This window comes from Pelmatolapia mariae, linkage group LG12, assembly GCF_036321145.2.
Source record: "Pelmatolapia mariae isolate MD_Pm_ZW linkage group LG12, Pm_UMD_F_2, whole genome shotgun sequence".
Lineage (NCBI taxonomy): Eukaryota > Metazoa > Chordata > Actinopteri > Cichliformes > Cichlidae > Pelmatolapia > Pelmatolapia mariae.
This window is the reverse complement of record NC_086237.1, coordinates 14,030,003-14,046,851: the sequence shown is the minus strand read 5'-3', so window position 1 is coordinate 14,046,851 and position 16,849 is coordinate 14,030,003. Positions and strand designations below refer to the sequence as shown.

The 16,849-nt window shown below is 39.7% G+C and overlaps 1 protein-coding gene across 3 annotated transcripts; it reads right to left on the bottom strand.

Moving 5' to 3' along the window:
• Positions 1-123: 123 nt before the first annotated feature.
• Positions 124-16,788, bottom strand: ankle2 (ankyrin repeat and LEM domain containing 2). Of its 3 annotated transcripts, none has more exons than XM_063490235.1 (13): positions 16,708-16,788; positions 14,319-14,822; positions 10,654-10,845; positions 10,077-10,261; positions 9,313-9,501; positions 9,085-9,207; positions 8,640-8,703; positions 7,832-8,011; positions 7,623-7,725; positions 6,356-6,546; positions 5,239-6,094; positions 4,801-4,932; positions 124-1,965 (listed from the first exon to the last, which is right to left on the bottom strand). In XM_063490235.1, the coding sequence occupies exons 2-13, from the start codon at positions 14,809-14,811 to the stop codon at positions 1,761-1,763; spliced, it is 2,913 nt and encodes a 970-aa protein (XP_063346305.1). In that variant the 5' UTR covers positions 14,812-14,822; positions 16,708-16,788; the 3' UTR covers positions 124-1,760. The 3 variants fall into 3 exon arrangements, with proteins under 3 accessions (XP_063346305.1, XP_063346307.1, XP_063346306.1); XM_063490237.1 differs by having other exon boundaries at positions 16,699-16,762; XM_063490236.1 differs by lacking the exon at positions 16,708-16,788 and adding an exon at positions 15,623-15,730.
• Positions 16,789-16,849: the final 61 nt, after the last annotated feature.

Here is a 16,849-nt window from a genome sequence, read left to right as displayed (position 1 = left end):
TAAAATCATGAATGCACAACTTGTCACATTTCTTATTTTACTGATAACACAGCCAATGAAATGTGGATACATTAACAGTAAAGTAAGAGTGAGGGGTTTTTTTATTGATTAATTGAAAGCAAATGAGGTCTAGACATACAGAAAGAGAATTCACCATGAAAGTTAAGTTTTAATAAAGCACAGAATGCTAAAAGCACAAGAAGCATGTTAAGTTTTTTTTAAGGTACATTTTTGCAAAGTTCCACATTCAGAAACCAGAATTAGATCTGTTGTCATCTGAGAACACGAGGATGACGACACAATCTTCGCACTGAAGTAGTTTGTGCTCTCGGATAAAGGTATAGTTCACAAAAAAAATACATTCTTTAAATGCGAGTGGCCATCTGAATATTCAGGATAATTGGCTTTTTAGTCCTAGACACAGCTGATAAGCCCTCACCCAGCAGTGATGTTATCCCTACAATACAGACTGGATACAGCAGGTTTTTAGAGGACTGCAAGAACTTGCCATTATCTACACAAGTTTACTTGAAGTCAGTTTTACCACCTGAGGGATTACTGAAATTTTGGGCCTCAAAGCTCTACTTAGCACTTTGTTAAAATCAAATTCTATCATAAGGGTCGCATGTTCTGCTAATCAACTTCATACTTTAAGCAGCTCTCAACTAATCTGTATTCTCTGTATCATAAGGCAGTTTCATTAACAAGACAGTTGTAACAGGCCATAGAAACCCTTTAAATCTGGTTTAGTTACTTACTTTGAGTCTTTCTCGCCCCCTAGTGGTTACAAATCACTTCACACAGCTTTAAAGTGATCTCAACACTAGGCACTAGCCAAATCTGAAATAATACTATACTGATGGGTGTGTTTTATCATTCATACATTGTAGGAGATGTTTGCCCATAAAAGATACTCCAGAAAAAAGATAAAGAAAAAAAAACTGCACAGTCTCTAAGGCCGCCAACAGCGACAGAAAGAAAAAGTCCAGATATGTCCAGGAACTACCGAGAAAAGATGGAAATTGTATGAATTTATTGAAGGACAAAATAAAAACATGGAAGATCTCAGTTTCTTTATTTTCCATACATTTCATGTATGAGCTAGAGGAAATGTGTCCAAACTGACAGAGAGCTGGTCCATCACTTCAGAAAATTAAGGCAATTCCTGAACTGAGGAAAAAAAAAAAGAACATAGGAAATGGCAGTCGGTTTTAACACCATTAATAAAAACATTAAAATTTTGTGCTACTGACCAACATACAAAAAATAATTTTTAAAATATTGACATTTTAATTTTAATTTTTTTTTAAGAACATCTTCAGTGACAATCCTTTTTAGGATCCCTCACTAAAGTTTTAGTGATCAACTAACTTTGGGGGGTGTGGCTTATGTTCACAATATTCATAAAAGTTGAGTCAGGCTATGATAAAGGTGCTTCACACTTGCCACAAATAATGTTACCGTCAATTCAACATGGTCCACACCCATACAGTACATAAATTATCAAGGTTTTGTTTTTTTACCTTTTAAAGTCTGGAGTTGACATCACAACCTAACTGTGATGAGAATTCCTGTGTTACATAGGAGTCGTACCATACATTATTAATACAAATCTTCCAGACACTTTGTGCATATTTCTGTTAGGTTTGTGGTTTCTGAGCTCTGGTGTAGCCAGCTCTGTACAGCTGGATTCGGGTGTGTGAGAGAAGGCAGGGCTTGGAGAGGGTATGGCTGCATTGTAGCGCAGGAGGTGGGTGCAGTTAAACTGACGGCTCGTTCAAGTGCTTGAGGCGCTGAATGTAGCTAACGTTGGCAGGGCTGTACCGGCTGGGGCTGAAGTCTGGTGAGGCAGCGTGCCGAGCGGGGCTGAAGCGGCCGGTGGGAGACATCAGGCAGCTGATAGGAGAGCCGGGAGTCTGATGCTGCATCCTGAGTCGTGGTTTTACCACTGCAGGGCTAGGCCAGCTACACAATACAGATCAACACAATAATCAGTGTTTGCATTTAGAATAAATTTAATGGTAAATATAAAGCATATTATTTAGGAGACTGGCCTGAGACTAGTGATGTGCGATACCACTGACTTCCTTTCCGATCCGATACCAAGTAAAATTCAGGGTGGTATCAAGGATACTAATCCGATACCGATACTTTGTACAAAAACTTATTTTATTTATTGTATCTTTTACTGTATCTCAAATTATAGCTTCATAATGATTACGGGACATCAGACTACTTGTTCTTATCGTTTAATAATGCAGAATTATCATATAGAAATAAAAAAACTGAAGTTGTGCGCTATTTGAACATATTGCCTGCCTGCAGCACTAAAGTACTCCGCGAGAGACGTCTGTCTCGCCCTAGCAGCACCTGTCCCTGTCCTCTCCTCCTCTTCAGTTCGCCTCAACATACACTCCTCATATTCTGTCATATGATTTACTGTGAGGTGTTTGATGAGGTTAGTGATGTTGCCACAACACCTCACTGTCTTGCCACATGTATCGAAAACCGTGTCTCGGCTGTTTGTGGAGGTAAAATACGCCCATGCATGACTCCATTTACGCTCAGCCATTGTTGTGAGTGCGCACGCCAAGGGGTTGGACACATTTATTCAGCCGTATTTTGCACATGACTATGAAAGGCGGAAGAGGAAGTAGTTCCTTCCAATGTAGACAATCTGAATTATATAGTTTCTTTCCACTGTGTTCCTGTTAATGATAAACTACAAATTTCCCCATAAATTACTAAAATATCGATATTTTAATATGAGAATCGATTCTAGAACATAAATGACTAGTATCAGAGGAATCGATATTTTAGTATCGATCCGCACACCACTACCTGAGCCTACCCAGAGTAGGTGCGTGTTTAATAGTTGTCTCTATCTCTGCACCCTGGATTTAAAGAGGTGTATTTGGACTCTTGATTTTGAGTTAACACATGATTTAAAGGGCAAAGAGCACATTCTTTGGGTGGCTCAGGTTGTAGAGTAGGTTGATCAATCCCCGACTCAGCGTGCAAGATGGTGAGCCCCAAGTTACCCCGAATACATCCATTTGAGTGAGAATATGACTGTGAGAAAGCAGTTAAGCATAGATGGAAGTCCTCTGGGAATGTGTGATGAAGTGAATGAGCCTTGTTCAAATTAATAGAAAACACCAGTTCATTTACATGCCAGAATCTGTAAGATCTGAATGTACAGTAGTTTAAATGTCAGTCTTGTAGATTTCAGTACTGATTTCTCTTTTTTCCACCAATGTTTCTGTGGATGCCCTCTGTCATGATGTAAATGCATGGGGCTGCTGTAGAACTTCTTTTTCTAAAAATAACAGCTTCTAAGCTGTGTGCAGAGCCAGTTTTTAAGCTTAAACAGTAATGAAAAGCAAGATAATAAAAGCAAATGCAAGGGATGGGAATTGATAAGAATTTAGCAATTTCGATTATATTATCAATATCTCTTATTGATTTGATTTCTTATCAATTCTCTATCGATTCACCACAATTGCTAAGCCTCAGGGGGGGGGCTACCTCAGACAGATGTCTGAGAACTGTAAAATAGAGACCAAAACTCAGCTGTGTCTCATTCTGGGTACATTTTCTTTGGTTGAGCAGCAGCCTCTCATCTTCCTGGTTAAGTTACCTGCAGGCTGGAAGCAGCTTTACATATTTCTCAAATGAAATTAATTCTGGAGATGAACCTTCCCTACACAGCAAATCTTCAGTATCATCATCATCATCATCTGGTACTGAAACTTTTGAAGCCAGCAGGATCACACCCACACATGAAATAAGCATACGAATAACTAGGAACCACATTCATTGCAGGGTTTGCAGGAAATTTAACTAGCTATAATGCTAACTGTAAGAGCGAGGAAAACAATGGTGCTGTGCTGGCCTAGCTGCATCTCTGCACACTGTGGAAAAAAAAGAGGGAAAAAACAAAAGGGCATACTTCCCAGCCAACACAAGCAAGAAAGCACCAATTCACAGTATATGTAGATTAGCCAAGCAGGACCTAGCTGTTGGAGTCAAATTGTTAAATGTTGTCATTGTGTTACTTAAATTTGTAAGTCTTAGTTCAAACTGTAGGATCAAAGACATTTCTTTGTCTCGGACCACCTCTCCAGCCAGTTTGTTGGTGGGGGAGGCTATAGTGTTTTATTATAGGGACATCTATGTGAAGGTTCTGTTTTCTTGTGTAGTAAGCTTCCTGCTTTTACGATCCTTTGGTGAGCAGGAGGTCACACAAACGCACCCCCGAACACAAACACACACACACACACACACACTCACATACATACACACACACATACACATTCTCGCACATGCATACACGTGCACACACATACACACATAGTGCCTTATCTTTTGTAACCATTGGGGGGTTTTACAATGGGAGGTGCTTGTGTGTACTGTAACTGTTTTCAATAAAAGGCGACAAGCGGAGGCCAGAGTCGAGGTCGTCTGCAGTTGGATTCAGAGTGCTTTTCTGAGACACCGACCGGGGCCTCCCTTGCTAGCAAGTAAAAGATGTTCGTCTTGTTTCCTTCGTTAACGAGAATAAGTTTCTAAACCAGCGGGGCCTGTGGAAGCGCAGACCCAACACTAGCCTACTGTAATCCATGATTAATGGACATAAGTTGACAGATAGCAGCAGAACAGATACAATTATGTTAGCTGTTGACATTCACCTGGTTCATTATTCTTTTTAAGTCTGCCTACAACTGCCATCAAACACACACACAGCCTGTAAAACACTGGTGGAAACCCTGCATTGATATGCCAGCCAAGCTTACTAACCTCTGCATATCTGAGGCAGAGTATGACTTCACTGTGCTCTTCCACTTATGAATACTCGGATACTTCTGAGGATCGATGTCTGTGCCCTCTATTGCTGACAGGACCGCTCTGTCCAGTTTGGTTGGAGAATCACTGTAAAAAAGACAGATGACTAATCAGCTACTTATCACTTCAGCTCAGTTGGGGATCATCAGACTACTCCTAATTTGTACTGTCTGCCTGTCACATTCCACTAACAGCATCTAGCTCAGTGTGTTACACAGTACTTCTCTGGATTATCACAAAAATATTCACAAATGCTTTATGTAGTTCAGTTTCTTTTCCATATAGTCTCATATTTAATTTTATTTACAATACCAAGCTTAAAGATTCTCAGGAAAATTTACTATTTGTCTGCTATAAACTGAATCCTCTGCAGTGAAAGCAAGTGTGACTCACCCATCAATAAAAAGTCCTCTTCTGACATGTGGTGGGGTCCTCGGTAAGAACTCATGGGAGTTCTCTAAGGACTTATAAGAGGACCCAGAGGATCCTGAGCTGCTTAAGTCCCTGCCCCCATGGTCCCACGACTTGGACCTAGCGCAGAAATTGCGCAACCCTGACACTGACCCCCTAGTCCTACCCAGCATCTCCAGACTCTCCTCTGCTTCAAAGTACTCCTCTGAGCTGCCGCTGCTGTGCCTCTCTTCTTTACCTACTCCCTCTGTTCTCCAGCCTGGTCCATCCACAGTCTCACCATCTTGACCGCTGTGACTGAGAGACAGGAGGTTCAGCCCAGAGCTCAGGTCTGTGGCTGAGGAGGAGTAGTCCCGAGCCTCCCTATGACGGTTCCCACCACTGCTCCTTCTCTCTCTGCAGCTGGTGGGACTGTCTGGTGGCTCCTGCAGAGACATGCGCTCAAACTCCACCATGAGATTGGAAATAGGCGACAGCATGCAGGAAGAGGATGGGGAGGTGCGTGGGGACACCTTGTCTCCATTGTGAGTCCTATCTCTGGAGGAGGAGCACACCCCGTTTTTACAGACTACACCAGGCGACAGGAGGCCGTCGTTGCAGCAGCACAGCAGGTCCTGCTCGGCAGCAGTCTCGATCAGGTCGGCCCCGTGGTGGTGTAGCGCGATGTGGAACTCGCGGCCACCCACAGCTCCTTTCAGGACGTCCTTGGATGCAGCACAGGAGGTGATGCTGGTGAGTGCTGCGTTCTGCCGGTTCTTCATCTCCTCAAGGCTGATATCGTCACCCTCGTCCAGGAAGGCACCAACAGAAATAGAGTTGCAGAACTTTTTGGGCTTGCCTGCAATCAGCGAAAAAATGAGTAACATAAACATGTAAACTAAAGAGTGGTGCACTTTGCTAAGTCTTTAGGGCAAAAAAAAAAAACGAACTATGAAACTTTGCAAAGTCCATTTAATATAACAAGAGGCTATACTTGAGAAACACACTGATTATGCTACATCACTAAATTAACACATTAAATCAGAATGTGATCAGAAATGTGCACAGTCCACATTCCATTTCAGCAACCCATACTTCTCAAATATAAAGCACTTTGTACCTGGAGAGGGGGTTTTAAACCTGTTGCTGGTTTCATTCTCGCCGGCCCCCTCATGAGTCCGTGAACTGAAATCCTTCTTGCTCAGGTAATCTTCCAGCTTGCGGAGCCCCTCACCAGATGACAGATCCACAAAACTATCCAGGAAGTCCCAATATTCAGCCCAGGGGTGACCCATCTCATGTGCTAGGTCTCTGTAGGTAAGATGTAGATTTAGGTTAAATAACAAAGATATTTGTTTATTTATTGGTGTCCCCATGATTGTGGCTAATGTTGAAGCTGATCTGCGTGGGTTAAAAGGATGCATAATCAAAATTAACCCATTACATTAATTTCTATTTATATTTCTACTGTTGGACTTTAAAATAGAAGCTGTGCATGTTTCCAAAAAACACAAAACTAGTCCTCATTTATCTTAAACTGGACTTTGATTCAGTCACTCAGGTCATCCGCTCTCTAAAATGAGCTTCCCCTTACCTTTAAGCCAGCTTTGTTATGATTTTCCCTTACAACTTAATTTGAACAGGAGGACTTTGTTGCTCACAGCCAGATCTATTCAATTCAGTTTTATTTATATCACACCAAATCACAATAACAATTACAGTACCTCAAGGCGCTTTATATTGCAACATAAATACCTTCCAATAATAGCAAGTAAACCCCATCAATCAGATGACCTATGAGCAAGCACATGGCAACAGTGGGAAGGGGAAAAACTCCCTTTTAACAGGAAGAAACCTGAAATTATCATAATAAGGATATCCTCTCCAATATTTTAGAGAGCCAAGAGTCAGGGGGAAAAAACCCCAAACAAACCCAGACCTCATTAACTAAAACTTTAGCCATGATTATTATGAGTATCCACCATTATAGCAGTAATAATAGTAATAAACTGCTAAATATTATTTTGGTAACTTGAAGAGCTAATTTTCACAATTATTGAAAGGGAAGGTTAATGCATAAGTCGACCTTCACATAGTTACATAATGAGCTGTTCTATTCTCATTGGTATATGGAATACAAAACATTTTAAACATTAAACAAAAACAAAACATAAAAAACTGTATACTACTGCTGTATCTGCATATGGTTTAGCTAATCATCCATAATGAAGTGAAAACTTCCAATATGTATGACTATGTGAAAATTAAGTGAAAAGTGCAGAGATGGCATTTAACAGATGATATCTGTACATCACAGCTGACACAGATTTTCCAAATTCTCTGAGAAAGTTACTGAAAATAAAATAAGACTTAGGTTTTGGACATACCTGCCTACTCTCTCTGCCCCTCTGTCAGGATCAGACTTAAGTATGTGGTGGTAAAGTTCTGCCCGGTCTCTGGGTGGCGTCTTCCAGAACCGGCGAAAATCATCTGCCTACAGTGGAAGACAATATGTGTTTAAAAAAAAAAAAATTATTACGGCCTTCATAAACACTGATAAGCAGGGTTTTTTTTTTTGTTGTTGTTGTTTTTAAACTTGCTTTAGAGGGGCTTAGAGGGCCAGCAAAGGCAGTGACAGCCATCATGGGATCCTTGGGGCTTCTTGTGTGTCGCTGGATTAGCGAGAGACTTTCTGAGGACTCAGGTGACCATGGAGCACCAATGATGGGCTGGGAGGTGTTGTCAGTTGCTCTCAGCAAAGGGATATAGCAACGGTCTGTGAAACAACAAAGACTCAAAGTCAGCATGACAACATGACTCATGACAACATTTACATATTGTCAAAGGTGGAAGCAGTGGGAGTCGACCCTTAAGCTGGCAGAGTACGTCAAAACAAAATCTAAGTTTATGCGTTGTCATGTGGCTGCTGCATATGGTGTTGGCAGTGTGCGCATACCAAATTGTATAAAGAAATATAGTATGCAGAACATCATGCCAAATGCTAGTCTGACGCTGCACACCAGATACCTTCAACTCTCACCGGACTGAACAAAAACTTGTCGTGATTTGCAAAACAAACTTGTTGCAGTTTATTCATGAGTATACCCACTCAGTAACACTAACCCATGCAGTCTCGAGAGCTTGAAAAAAGTAATTGGATTTCTTTAGTTTTGTAAATACGTTTCACCTCTCAAACCTAAAGAAATCCAGGGCTCTTTTTTCAAGCTCACAAGACTATTATGACCGACACTTAACCAATTAACAGCAGCTCAAATTTTACAAATATTAAAAGGACAGATTTTAAAAAACAAAAAAAAAACAAAACTAAGATGTCACATGCTGTGTGTTGAACCAGCCTAAGGTGAACACAAACTTAATTTTTAAGAAATGTGCTAATCCCTTACCCTCCAAGTAGTCACTTATCTTCTGTTTCACTTCTGGACTTTTATTCTTTCTGCTGCATATAAGCTGTGGGAAAGAGGGAAACATTAAAAAAAAAAGAAAAGAAATAATGATGCGTGAACAGACATTTATGTACAGCTGTTGCTGGATCAAGTGAGGAAAGAATTTGCTCATCTAAGTTTAGCTTACAATGTTCAGTGAGTGATTGTTGACAAAGGATTTAAAAAGCAAGCTTAGAGGTCACAGCTTAAAAACCTGTGTGGGCATAACTGTGCCTCCCTGAACAACTACTGCGAGGATTGCACTGAGAGAGACTGTATTTGCTAGACAGCATTCATATAAATGCGTACACATTCATGGTCACTTTTGTGGTTTAATCCATGCTCCATGTGTGTGCATCTGTGTGTGCTGCTCATTTAAATAATGGTTCAAAATGTAACTACTTACATCCCTAGGCGTTTGGCCATCCTTATTCTCACGGTTCTTATCAATGTCAGGATGTGAGCACAGGACATTGACCACATCTGGACACCCAAACTTACAGGCAAAGTGTAGCGGTGTTTCAAAGCCCTACAGTGGGGGGAAAAAACAAAATAATAAAGTTACTGGGCTCTGTTCATATTATTATTTAAAATGAATCTATTCAGGTTCAATTGGGAGTGTGAAAGAACTGACAGCTTTATCGGGAGTGTTGAGGTAAAGGTCTACAATGTAGCGGATTCGTTTCTGCAGCATGACTTCCTGGTCATCTGGGTACATGAGGCGCATAAACTCTGGGTTTTCCAAGGTGTCCAGCAGCAGCTGAGCAATCCCTGCCTGGTTTTCCTTGGCTGCCACGTGCATTACATTGTACCGGCAGCCCTCCTGAACATACCAAACCACAGAGGAACAACTAAATGGGTCAGAAATCCTTTTTAATCTCCAGTTAACAGAAACTGCAGTTTTTTTTTTCTAAAAATCAGAATCTGACTTTAACTTTGGGATTAATCAGGGATTAACAACATGCCACTGATTTTATTTGAATACCTGCAGCTTAATAAACAAACAGAGTTATTTATAATATACTAGCATCAACTATAAACACTTTGAATCCCAATTTTTAAAGTACTTTTAAATGTAAAACAAACACATGAATTACTTTGATGCAAAAATTCCATTTCAGCATATCCAGCAGGTAAATTCATTTTTTTTGTCTCAGGAGCTATAAGCTTGACACACACACACACACACAGTAACTGAAAGGCTGGTGCTGATATAGTCAAAATATTTATGTATCAACAAATGACAAGTCAGGCCATGCTACTCTATTAATAGCAAAGACTTTCCAGAGATTGTGGCGGCATCTCTGTGCTATCTTAAGATGCTAAATACCATGCAACTTTCAGTCAGTGTTATAAACAGTCCGAATATACCAAAAAGTATTCACTACATGTTCCCACCTGAACAATAGTGGGATTATCTCCTGAGCCAATGAGATAGCGTGGATTGCCCCAGACCAGTTCGCTGAAGGCGGTCTCATCGCCCTTCTCCACAGCTTTCCTTAGTTTGGCCGTCAGGTCCTGGGAGCGCGGGCTCTTAAAACTGTTGGCACGCTCCCTGTTGATGGTATCGACCTCCACGTTGTCTGGGATGGAAGGGAGGAAGAGACGAAGCTGGTCACTGCAGTGAAGAATTTTTCAGGAGTGCTTTGCACAATGGCTCGGATTCTAGCTCGATCTGTAGTCTTTTTATCCGCTTGTGCCTTTTAACATGTCAGATACATCAGCAAACTGTGAAATCTTTGTTTGAACTATGCTGCACCTCTATATTCACACTGTAATAAATACAGCGATCAGCTCAAAGATGCCACTTCACTTAAAAGTGATAACAATTTTGACTGATATGGTGCACTGCTTTATCAGGCAATAAACTAACACAAGATCAGAAAATAAAAATGAATTCAATTTAATAAAAATAAACAAAAAAATACTGTAAAGCTCTTTTAGAAGAGAAGCCTAAATCATTTCATGTACTTACCTTTACTAATGGGCAGGCCTGGTTTGACAGGAGATACACAGATTGATTTGTTGGGAGAGGGAAAGTAATCACAGATCCCCTTAGCAAACTTCTCAGCATCCTCACGGTTGGAAAAGGCTTTAAAACGGGCTCCCTTCATCGTCTTTACAGCTTGAAGGGCATCTTTCTTATCTGTGTATACATGTGATCCCTCTGCAGAAAAACACAAAAACCATTTTAATTCTTTTATTTAGTACTCCATTTTTTCCTTAATTGTTGTGTTTTACTGTGGCCTAACCGGTGGCTGGGGTTTTTTCCACATTTTTTGCCATGTCTGTCTTGTCAGCCACGTAAGTGCCACTGCTTCTGCAACTGCAAAAAAAGCCTGCCTTGACTGATTAACATTAACAGCACTGATTTTTATGGAAGCTCAAAGTGAATTTAGATCATTGCCCCAGAGAGGTCAGGCTGTCCTACTGCCTGACTGCTCACCGCCAAAAAAAGAAAATGCGTTTGTCCACTAAACAAATATCTGTTAAGAGGGACTTTGGCAACATGGCACCTGTAGCAGTCATGTTTTTAAAAACAAACAAAACACATATATATAAAAAAGTCTCTCTCTCTCCCTATATATATATATATATATATATATATATATATATATATATATATATATATATATATATATATATATATATATATTAGGGGTGCAACGATACACAAAATTCACGGTTCGGTTCGGTTCGATACTTTGGTGTCACGGTTCGATATTTTTTCGATACAAAAAAATGTTCATGCCTTTTTAATTTGTCATTTATTAAAATTATAAATATATATTTTAACTCAAAAGTACAGTTTTTAAATTTAATGTTGCTGAAATGACAAAGTAATAAAAAAATAAATATCTGATGGAGAAATCCCTCATCTTTGGAAAAGAAAGTTTATTACAGAGAAATGGCTCTTTCCAAAATAAAAGCTATACTATACGCTTCTTCTGGGGTATATTCTCAGCAGCATATTAAACATATCAGGTCCCCATAAGGAGAATCATGTGCTAACGGCTGTCTAAATGACTCGGGTAAAGTCTGTAGCATGCGTGCTTGTTGTTTTTGTCTGCTTCCACTTGTCTTTGCACTAGGATGATGTCGGAGTAAATGTGCAGTCATATTCATTGTGTTCCCACTAGTGCTGTCAGCGTTAATCTGAAATGACGTTAACGCCACAACACGGCAAATCTCCGTTAACGAGCTACCGCGGATCGCCCCGTGCGTGGGGCTGGACAGCGTCAACACGTTAACGAGCAAACTGCACTAACGCAGTAGTTCCCACCCATGTAATTGAACACTGCGTGGCACATCCGACATACTGTTTTACTTTTGTCCATGATGCGCTTACCTTCAGGGTCATACTTCACATGAAGACCAAAATAGTTCCAAAGGCCAGATCTGAATGAGGGTGGGGGAGGTTCAATTTACCATGTTGCAACGAGGTAAGCTTCTGTCTTGCTAGCTTGCGCTGCGCTCAGTGGATCTGCGCTCGACAGTGCAGCCTAGGCGGAGTAGTCGAACGCAGATCCACTGAGCTCTCAACACAGACAGCATCGTCAGAAGAAAAGTTGATAAAATAAATTAAAAATCTTGTATTGATCGATACACATGCATACCGAACCGAAAGCACTGTATCGAACGGTTCAATATCGATACGAGTATCGTTGCACCCCTAATAAATATATATATATATATATATATATATGTGTGTATATATATGTGTGTGTATATATATATATATATATATATATATATATATATATATATATATATATATATATATATATATATATATATATATATATATATATATAAAAGACTATCTTAATTATCTGATTATTATATGGGTATATTTGGGTAAACCATATTTGGGTAAACCATATTTCTGAGACATTTCTTCTGTTCTTTGCCTTTGAAGTACTTTTTGTATCAACACTGCAAATTTAAATGCTTCAAATCCAATATAAATTGTTTTTATTTGGTGAAGCGCAGACTTTTAGCTTTAATTCAAGCGGTTTAACAATATTATTACATTAACTGTTGGAATTACATGCATTTTTATACTTAGCTCCTCATTTTCAGCAACTTAAAAGGCTATTTGACAAACACTGTAGAATATCCCATTTCTTTGCCTTGAGAAACTGGGCTTTGGGTGGTTATCCAATTGTGCTGTGAAATGCTGTCAAATCAGTTTTGGAGATTATAACCCTGTACACTATGAGCATTCACATAATGCCCATGCCATAATATTTACTGCGCCATATTCAACAGATGAGATCTTTCAGATCATAAATGTTCTCTTTCCTTCTTCATATTTTCCTCTTCCCATCATTCTGGTATTTTATTTTTGTTTGATGTGTCCAAAGAATCTTTTAGGAGTTTGTTGTCTGTTTTAGAAGGTTTGTAACAAGTCTAATCTGGCTTTCTCCGTCCTGAGTGTAACTGAGTAACTGAGCATGGTTTGTGCCTTGTTATAAACACTCTGTATTTCAATTCATGAAGACGTCTCTTGATTGTAGACCCTGACAGTTATGCACCTACCTACTTGAGATTTTTGATTTTGTTGACTTGGTGTGAAATTTCAAACCCCCCCCCCCCTTTTTTTCAGTCTTTCTTAACATTTGCTTTAGTTGTCTTCTGTGATTTTTCAAGTCGTTTGGAGTTGCTAAACTGGACAGTGCATCTATTTTTTTTAAGAACAAGCACAATTGTTTATTTGGCCATTTCTTACATTTTTGCGATCAGTCTGATAGGATAGGTTTATTTTGGTTTTCAGCCAAATGATAGCCTCCTTTACTTGCATCAGCATCTGTTTGGATCTCATAGTGACAGCTCCAGTGAAAAGATAACAAATGAAATCAAGTCTATTTGTAATGCATTAACAATGAAACAGACCTCACCTGGTCATAAAAATAGCTTTTTAGTCAATTGTTCAATTACTATTGAGCCTCTGACAATAGGGGACCGTGTCTAAAAATGCCTGTAATCCTAAACAGTTACTGCAATTCTGTTGTTAGAGCCATTGAATTAAAGCCATTGTGATAATATGCTAGTCGTATGACTAATATAGGTTATTACAAGACAATAATTCCAACAATTATTACTCCAAAGTTCACCGTCTTAAAAGGACAAATATCATGTCACACAGTCTAGGAAACATAAACAGTAATAACTACATTTCTAAAATTAAACCAACAAATGCATGCTAAATAATGCTAACTAGCCATCCAGCAGCTGGGAGCATCTCCACAGCTAGTTTCAATAACAGTAAAGACAGGTGAAGGATGGTGAAAAGAGAGCAAAGCTGCTCCAAAATAACTTGTACTAGGATAGAAGCTGTCTCTATAGTTCAGATGTTTTTGGGTTTATAAAATGGAACTCATTTTGCTTCGTTCCTGCCATCGTCTTACTGGTGGCAGGGCTCACTCAGTTCCTCTACACAACTTGAAAGGCAAACAGGTGGGGCAAAAACAGTGTGTTGTACCATGTTTTTAAACTGCGTGAAGTAATGCTAAATTGTTTCAAGGTATTGTTTCTACAATTCCCAAAGTCAACACCACTTGGCAAGTAATTCTTGATACCAAAATTAAACATGATATCTAATGGACTCTAAAAAGTAAGAAACTGAGTTTCTCTTACCATTTCTTGCCAAGACATCCTCCCAAAGTGGACACACTCCATAATAAAGGGTTGGGCTCACTTGTGCTGGCTTTGAAGGAGTTTCCACTTTGGACTGCAAGTTACTGCCCTCAGCAGAGCTGTTTGAGTTTGTATTTTCTGATATTTCTTCTTCCTCTGGAGGGTTGAGACCCACACCGTAGCCAAAGTCCAACTCTTCATTGGCAGCCTTTGAGGAGCTGCTGCTTGCTCCAGAGGTTGTGGGCACAACAGCCGAGGTGGCACATGACAGAGATTTGGCATGATCCACCACAATGTTCAAGGCACCAGCTGAAGAGCTGCTGTCTGTTTCAGTGGTACTGCTCTCTGGTCCAGCCAGGATACGGGCTAATTTCCTCTCATAGGTGGCACGGGTGGTGGGTGTAATGGGTCCACACTTGACGTTTGCCCGGGCAAACTCCTCGGACAGTTCATCGGCACTTAGCCCCCTCAACCTGCTCAGAGCCGCCTCCATGCTTCAGCTCCCTGTAACACAGCACAAACTTCAGCATTTACAAACAGCAGTTATTGATAAACAACTTCCTATACACTATAGTTTTATCATTACTCATAAAAATAAGTAGTACTTAAACTAAAAGTTGATGGATGTCTAAATCAAGCTTAGACTAGTATGTCAACATTTTCCACTGCATTCCACACGTGTGCAATTAAACAGTCTTCAATTACTGCGTGCACAATAGCTAAATGCCATGCATAATTTTATATACTCCAACAGTCAGTCCAAAGTTTTAAAATGTAACACACTGATGCTACCATCACTGACACCCCCCCCCTTTCAGCAGCAAAAAGATAATCATTTACATTTAATAATTTAATCAGCATGAGTATGTGTCTTCAACAGCCTCAATGATTTTTTTAATTAATATGACAGAAAAACACCCGGTGGTACTGATGGTCTAAATGCTTATTTTAACCTAGCATATTATGCCTCAACAGAACCACCGAGACCAGTGTTGGACTAGCATCTACTAGCTAGCCTGCTAACCAGCAAGTCAGCTTTAAAAGCCGGGAGTTTGCCTGACAAACCTAGCACAAGAGACGCTGCTCGGAAGGAGATGTAGATGGGGCTGGAATACTGACCAATATAAATCTGCATTAAAGTGAGTGCATAATAACAATATTAGTATGTTCATTCGCACGCTGTCACGCCCAAGTATGTCATTCGAGGTGGGTTTTCAGGCTGTAACGTAATAAATGTGATACGTGTTCGCAGTGATGATGCTGATAAAAAAAATATTTAGTCACAAATGTGTCTCTTTACTTACCAAGGAACATTTTTTATTGAATGTACGGAGAGCTATGGGAAACCGTTTAGTTTTGCACAGATAAACTGTTGGACAGACACAAAGCTGGAGACGGTCTGGAAGAGTCTCATTGTTTACAACACGTTCTGCGCATGTTCAAATTTAAGGGAGGGCGCACGATGCGTTTAAGTCTATAGGAAAATTTACAACTAGCCCACTTGAAAGTGACAGCAGCTAATCACAAATCGATTTTTTAATTTTTCTTTCTCTTAAAATATGCTACTGTTGTGGTTAAAGATCATTTACATGACACCTTACACTGGATGTGACATAGGTTTAAATAACATCACTGCTGAACTCGCACTACATCACTAGTTTATTGTTTTAAATACCGTATGTTTCTACATTTGTTAATAATAATACTCAACGTAGCATGTCAAATATTTTGTGCATGTTGGTGACAAGAGCCATTATCGGGACATGGCTGCTGGTCTACAGTTAAAAATACACCGTCCTCATATTTACGTACTTTCTGCTAGCCTTTAATGTAGCATCATGCTGTGCCTTAGCAGACGTGACTAATTCAAGGAAACGATAACCTAGCGCCGATTTTTGTAGTTAACAACAGACATACTATTTTACAGTGAATAAGAAAAATACAAAAACAATGAAGAATCTGAAATATAAAACTGGTATAAAGAAAATGGTAAATATTTTTTGTTAGCACAAAGCCATGTACGCAGGCCAAACTGATCACTTATCGGGTAAAACAAACGCAGGGCATGGCGAAGGCATTCAAATAACTGAAACGCTCAACTGCACGAATGATCGTTAAATATGAAAATTAGAAAATTAGATTAGAGTGACATTAGGTATGCGATTCATTTCAGGAAGCTGAGTTTGTCAGCCATGCTAGCAGTCATTAGCCAGCTGGCAAGCCAAGAAGCTAACCACTCGAGCTACCGGTTAGTGATAATAAAAACTGATACGAACGTTAAACGCACAGTTTTTTCTGGTTGTACATTGCATATAACCGTAAACATGTACCCCAGTCAACTGTACGCCAATGATATATTAATATATAATTTTAATTGTACCATTCCCACCTCCTCCTCCTCTCCCCGGCTATTTTGCTAGGTGTCTTCTCACCGCGACGGTTTCAAAATGCAGAGCGAGGACCCGCTTCCGTCTAAAATACTGCCTGAGCAATAATAACGATTGAAAAGAGAAAATTCAAAGGGGAAACAG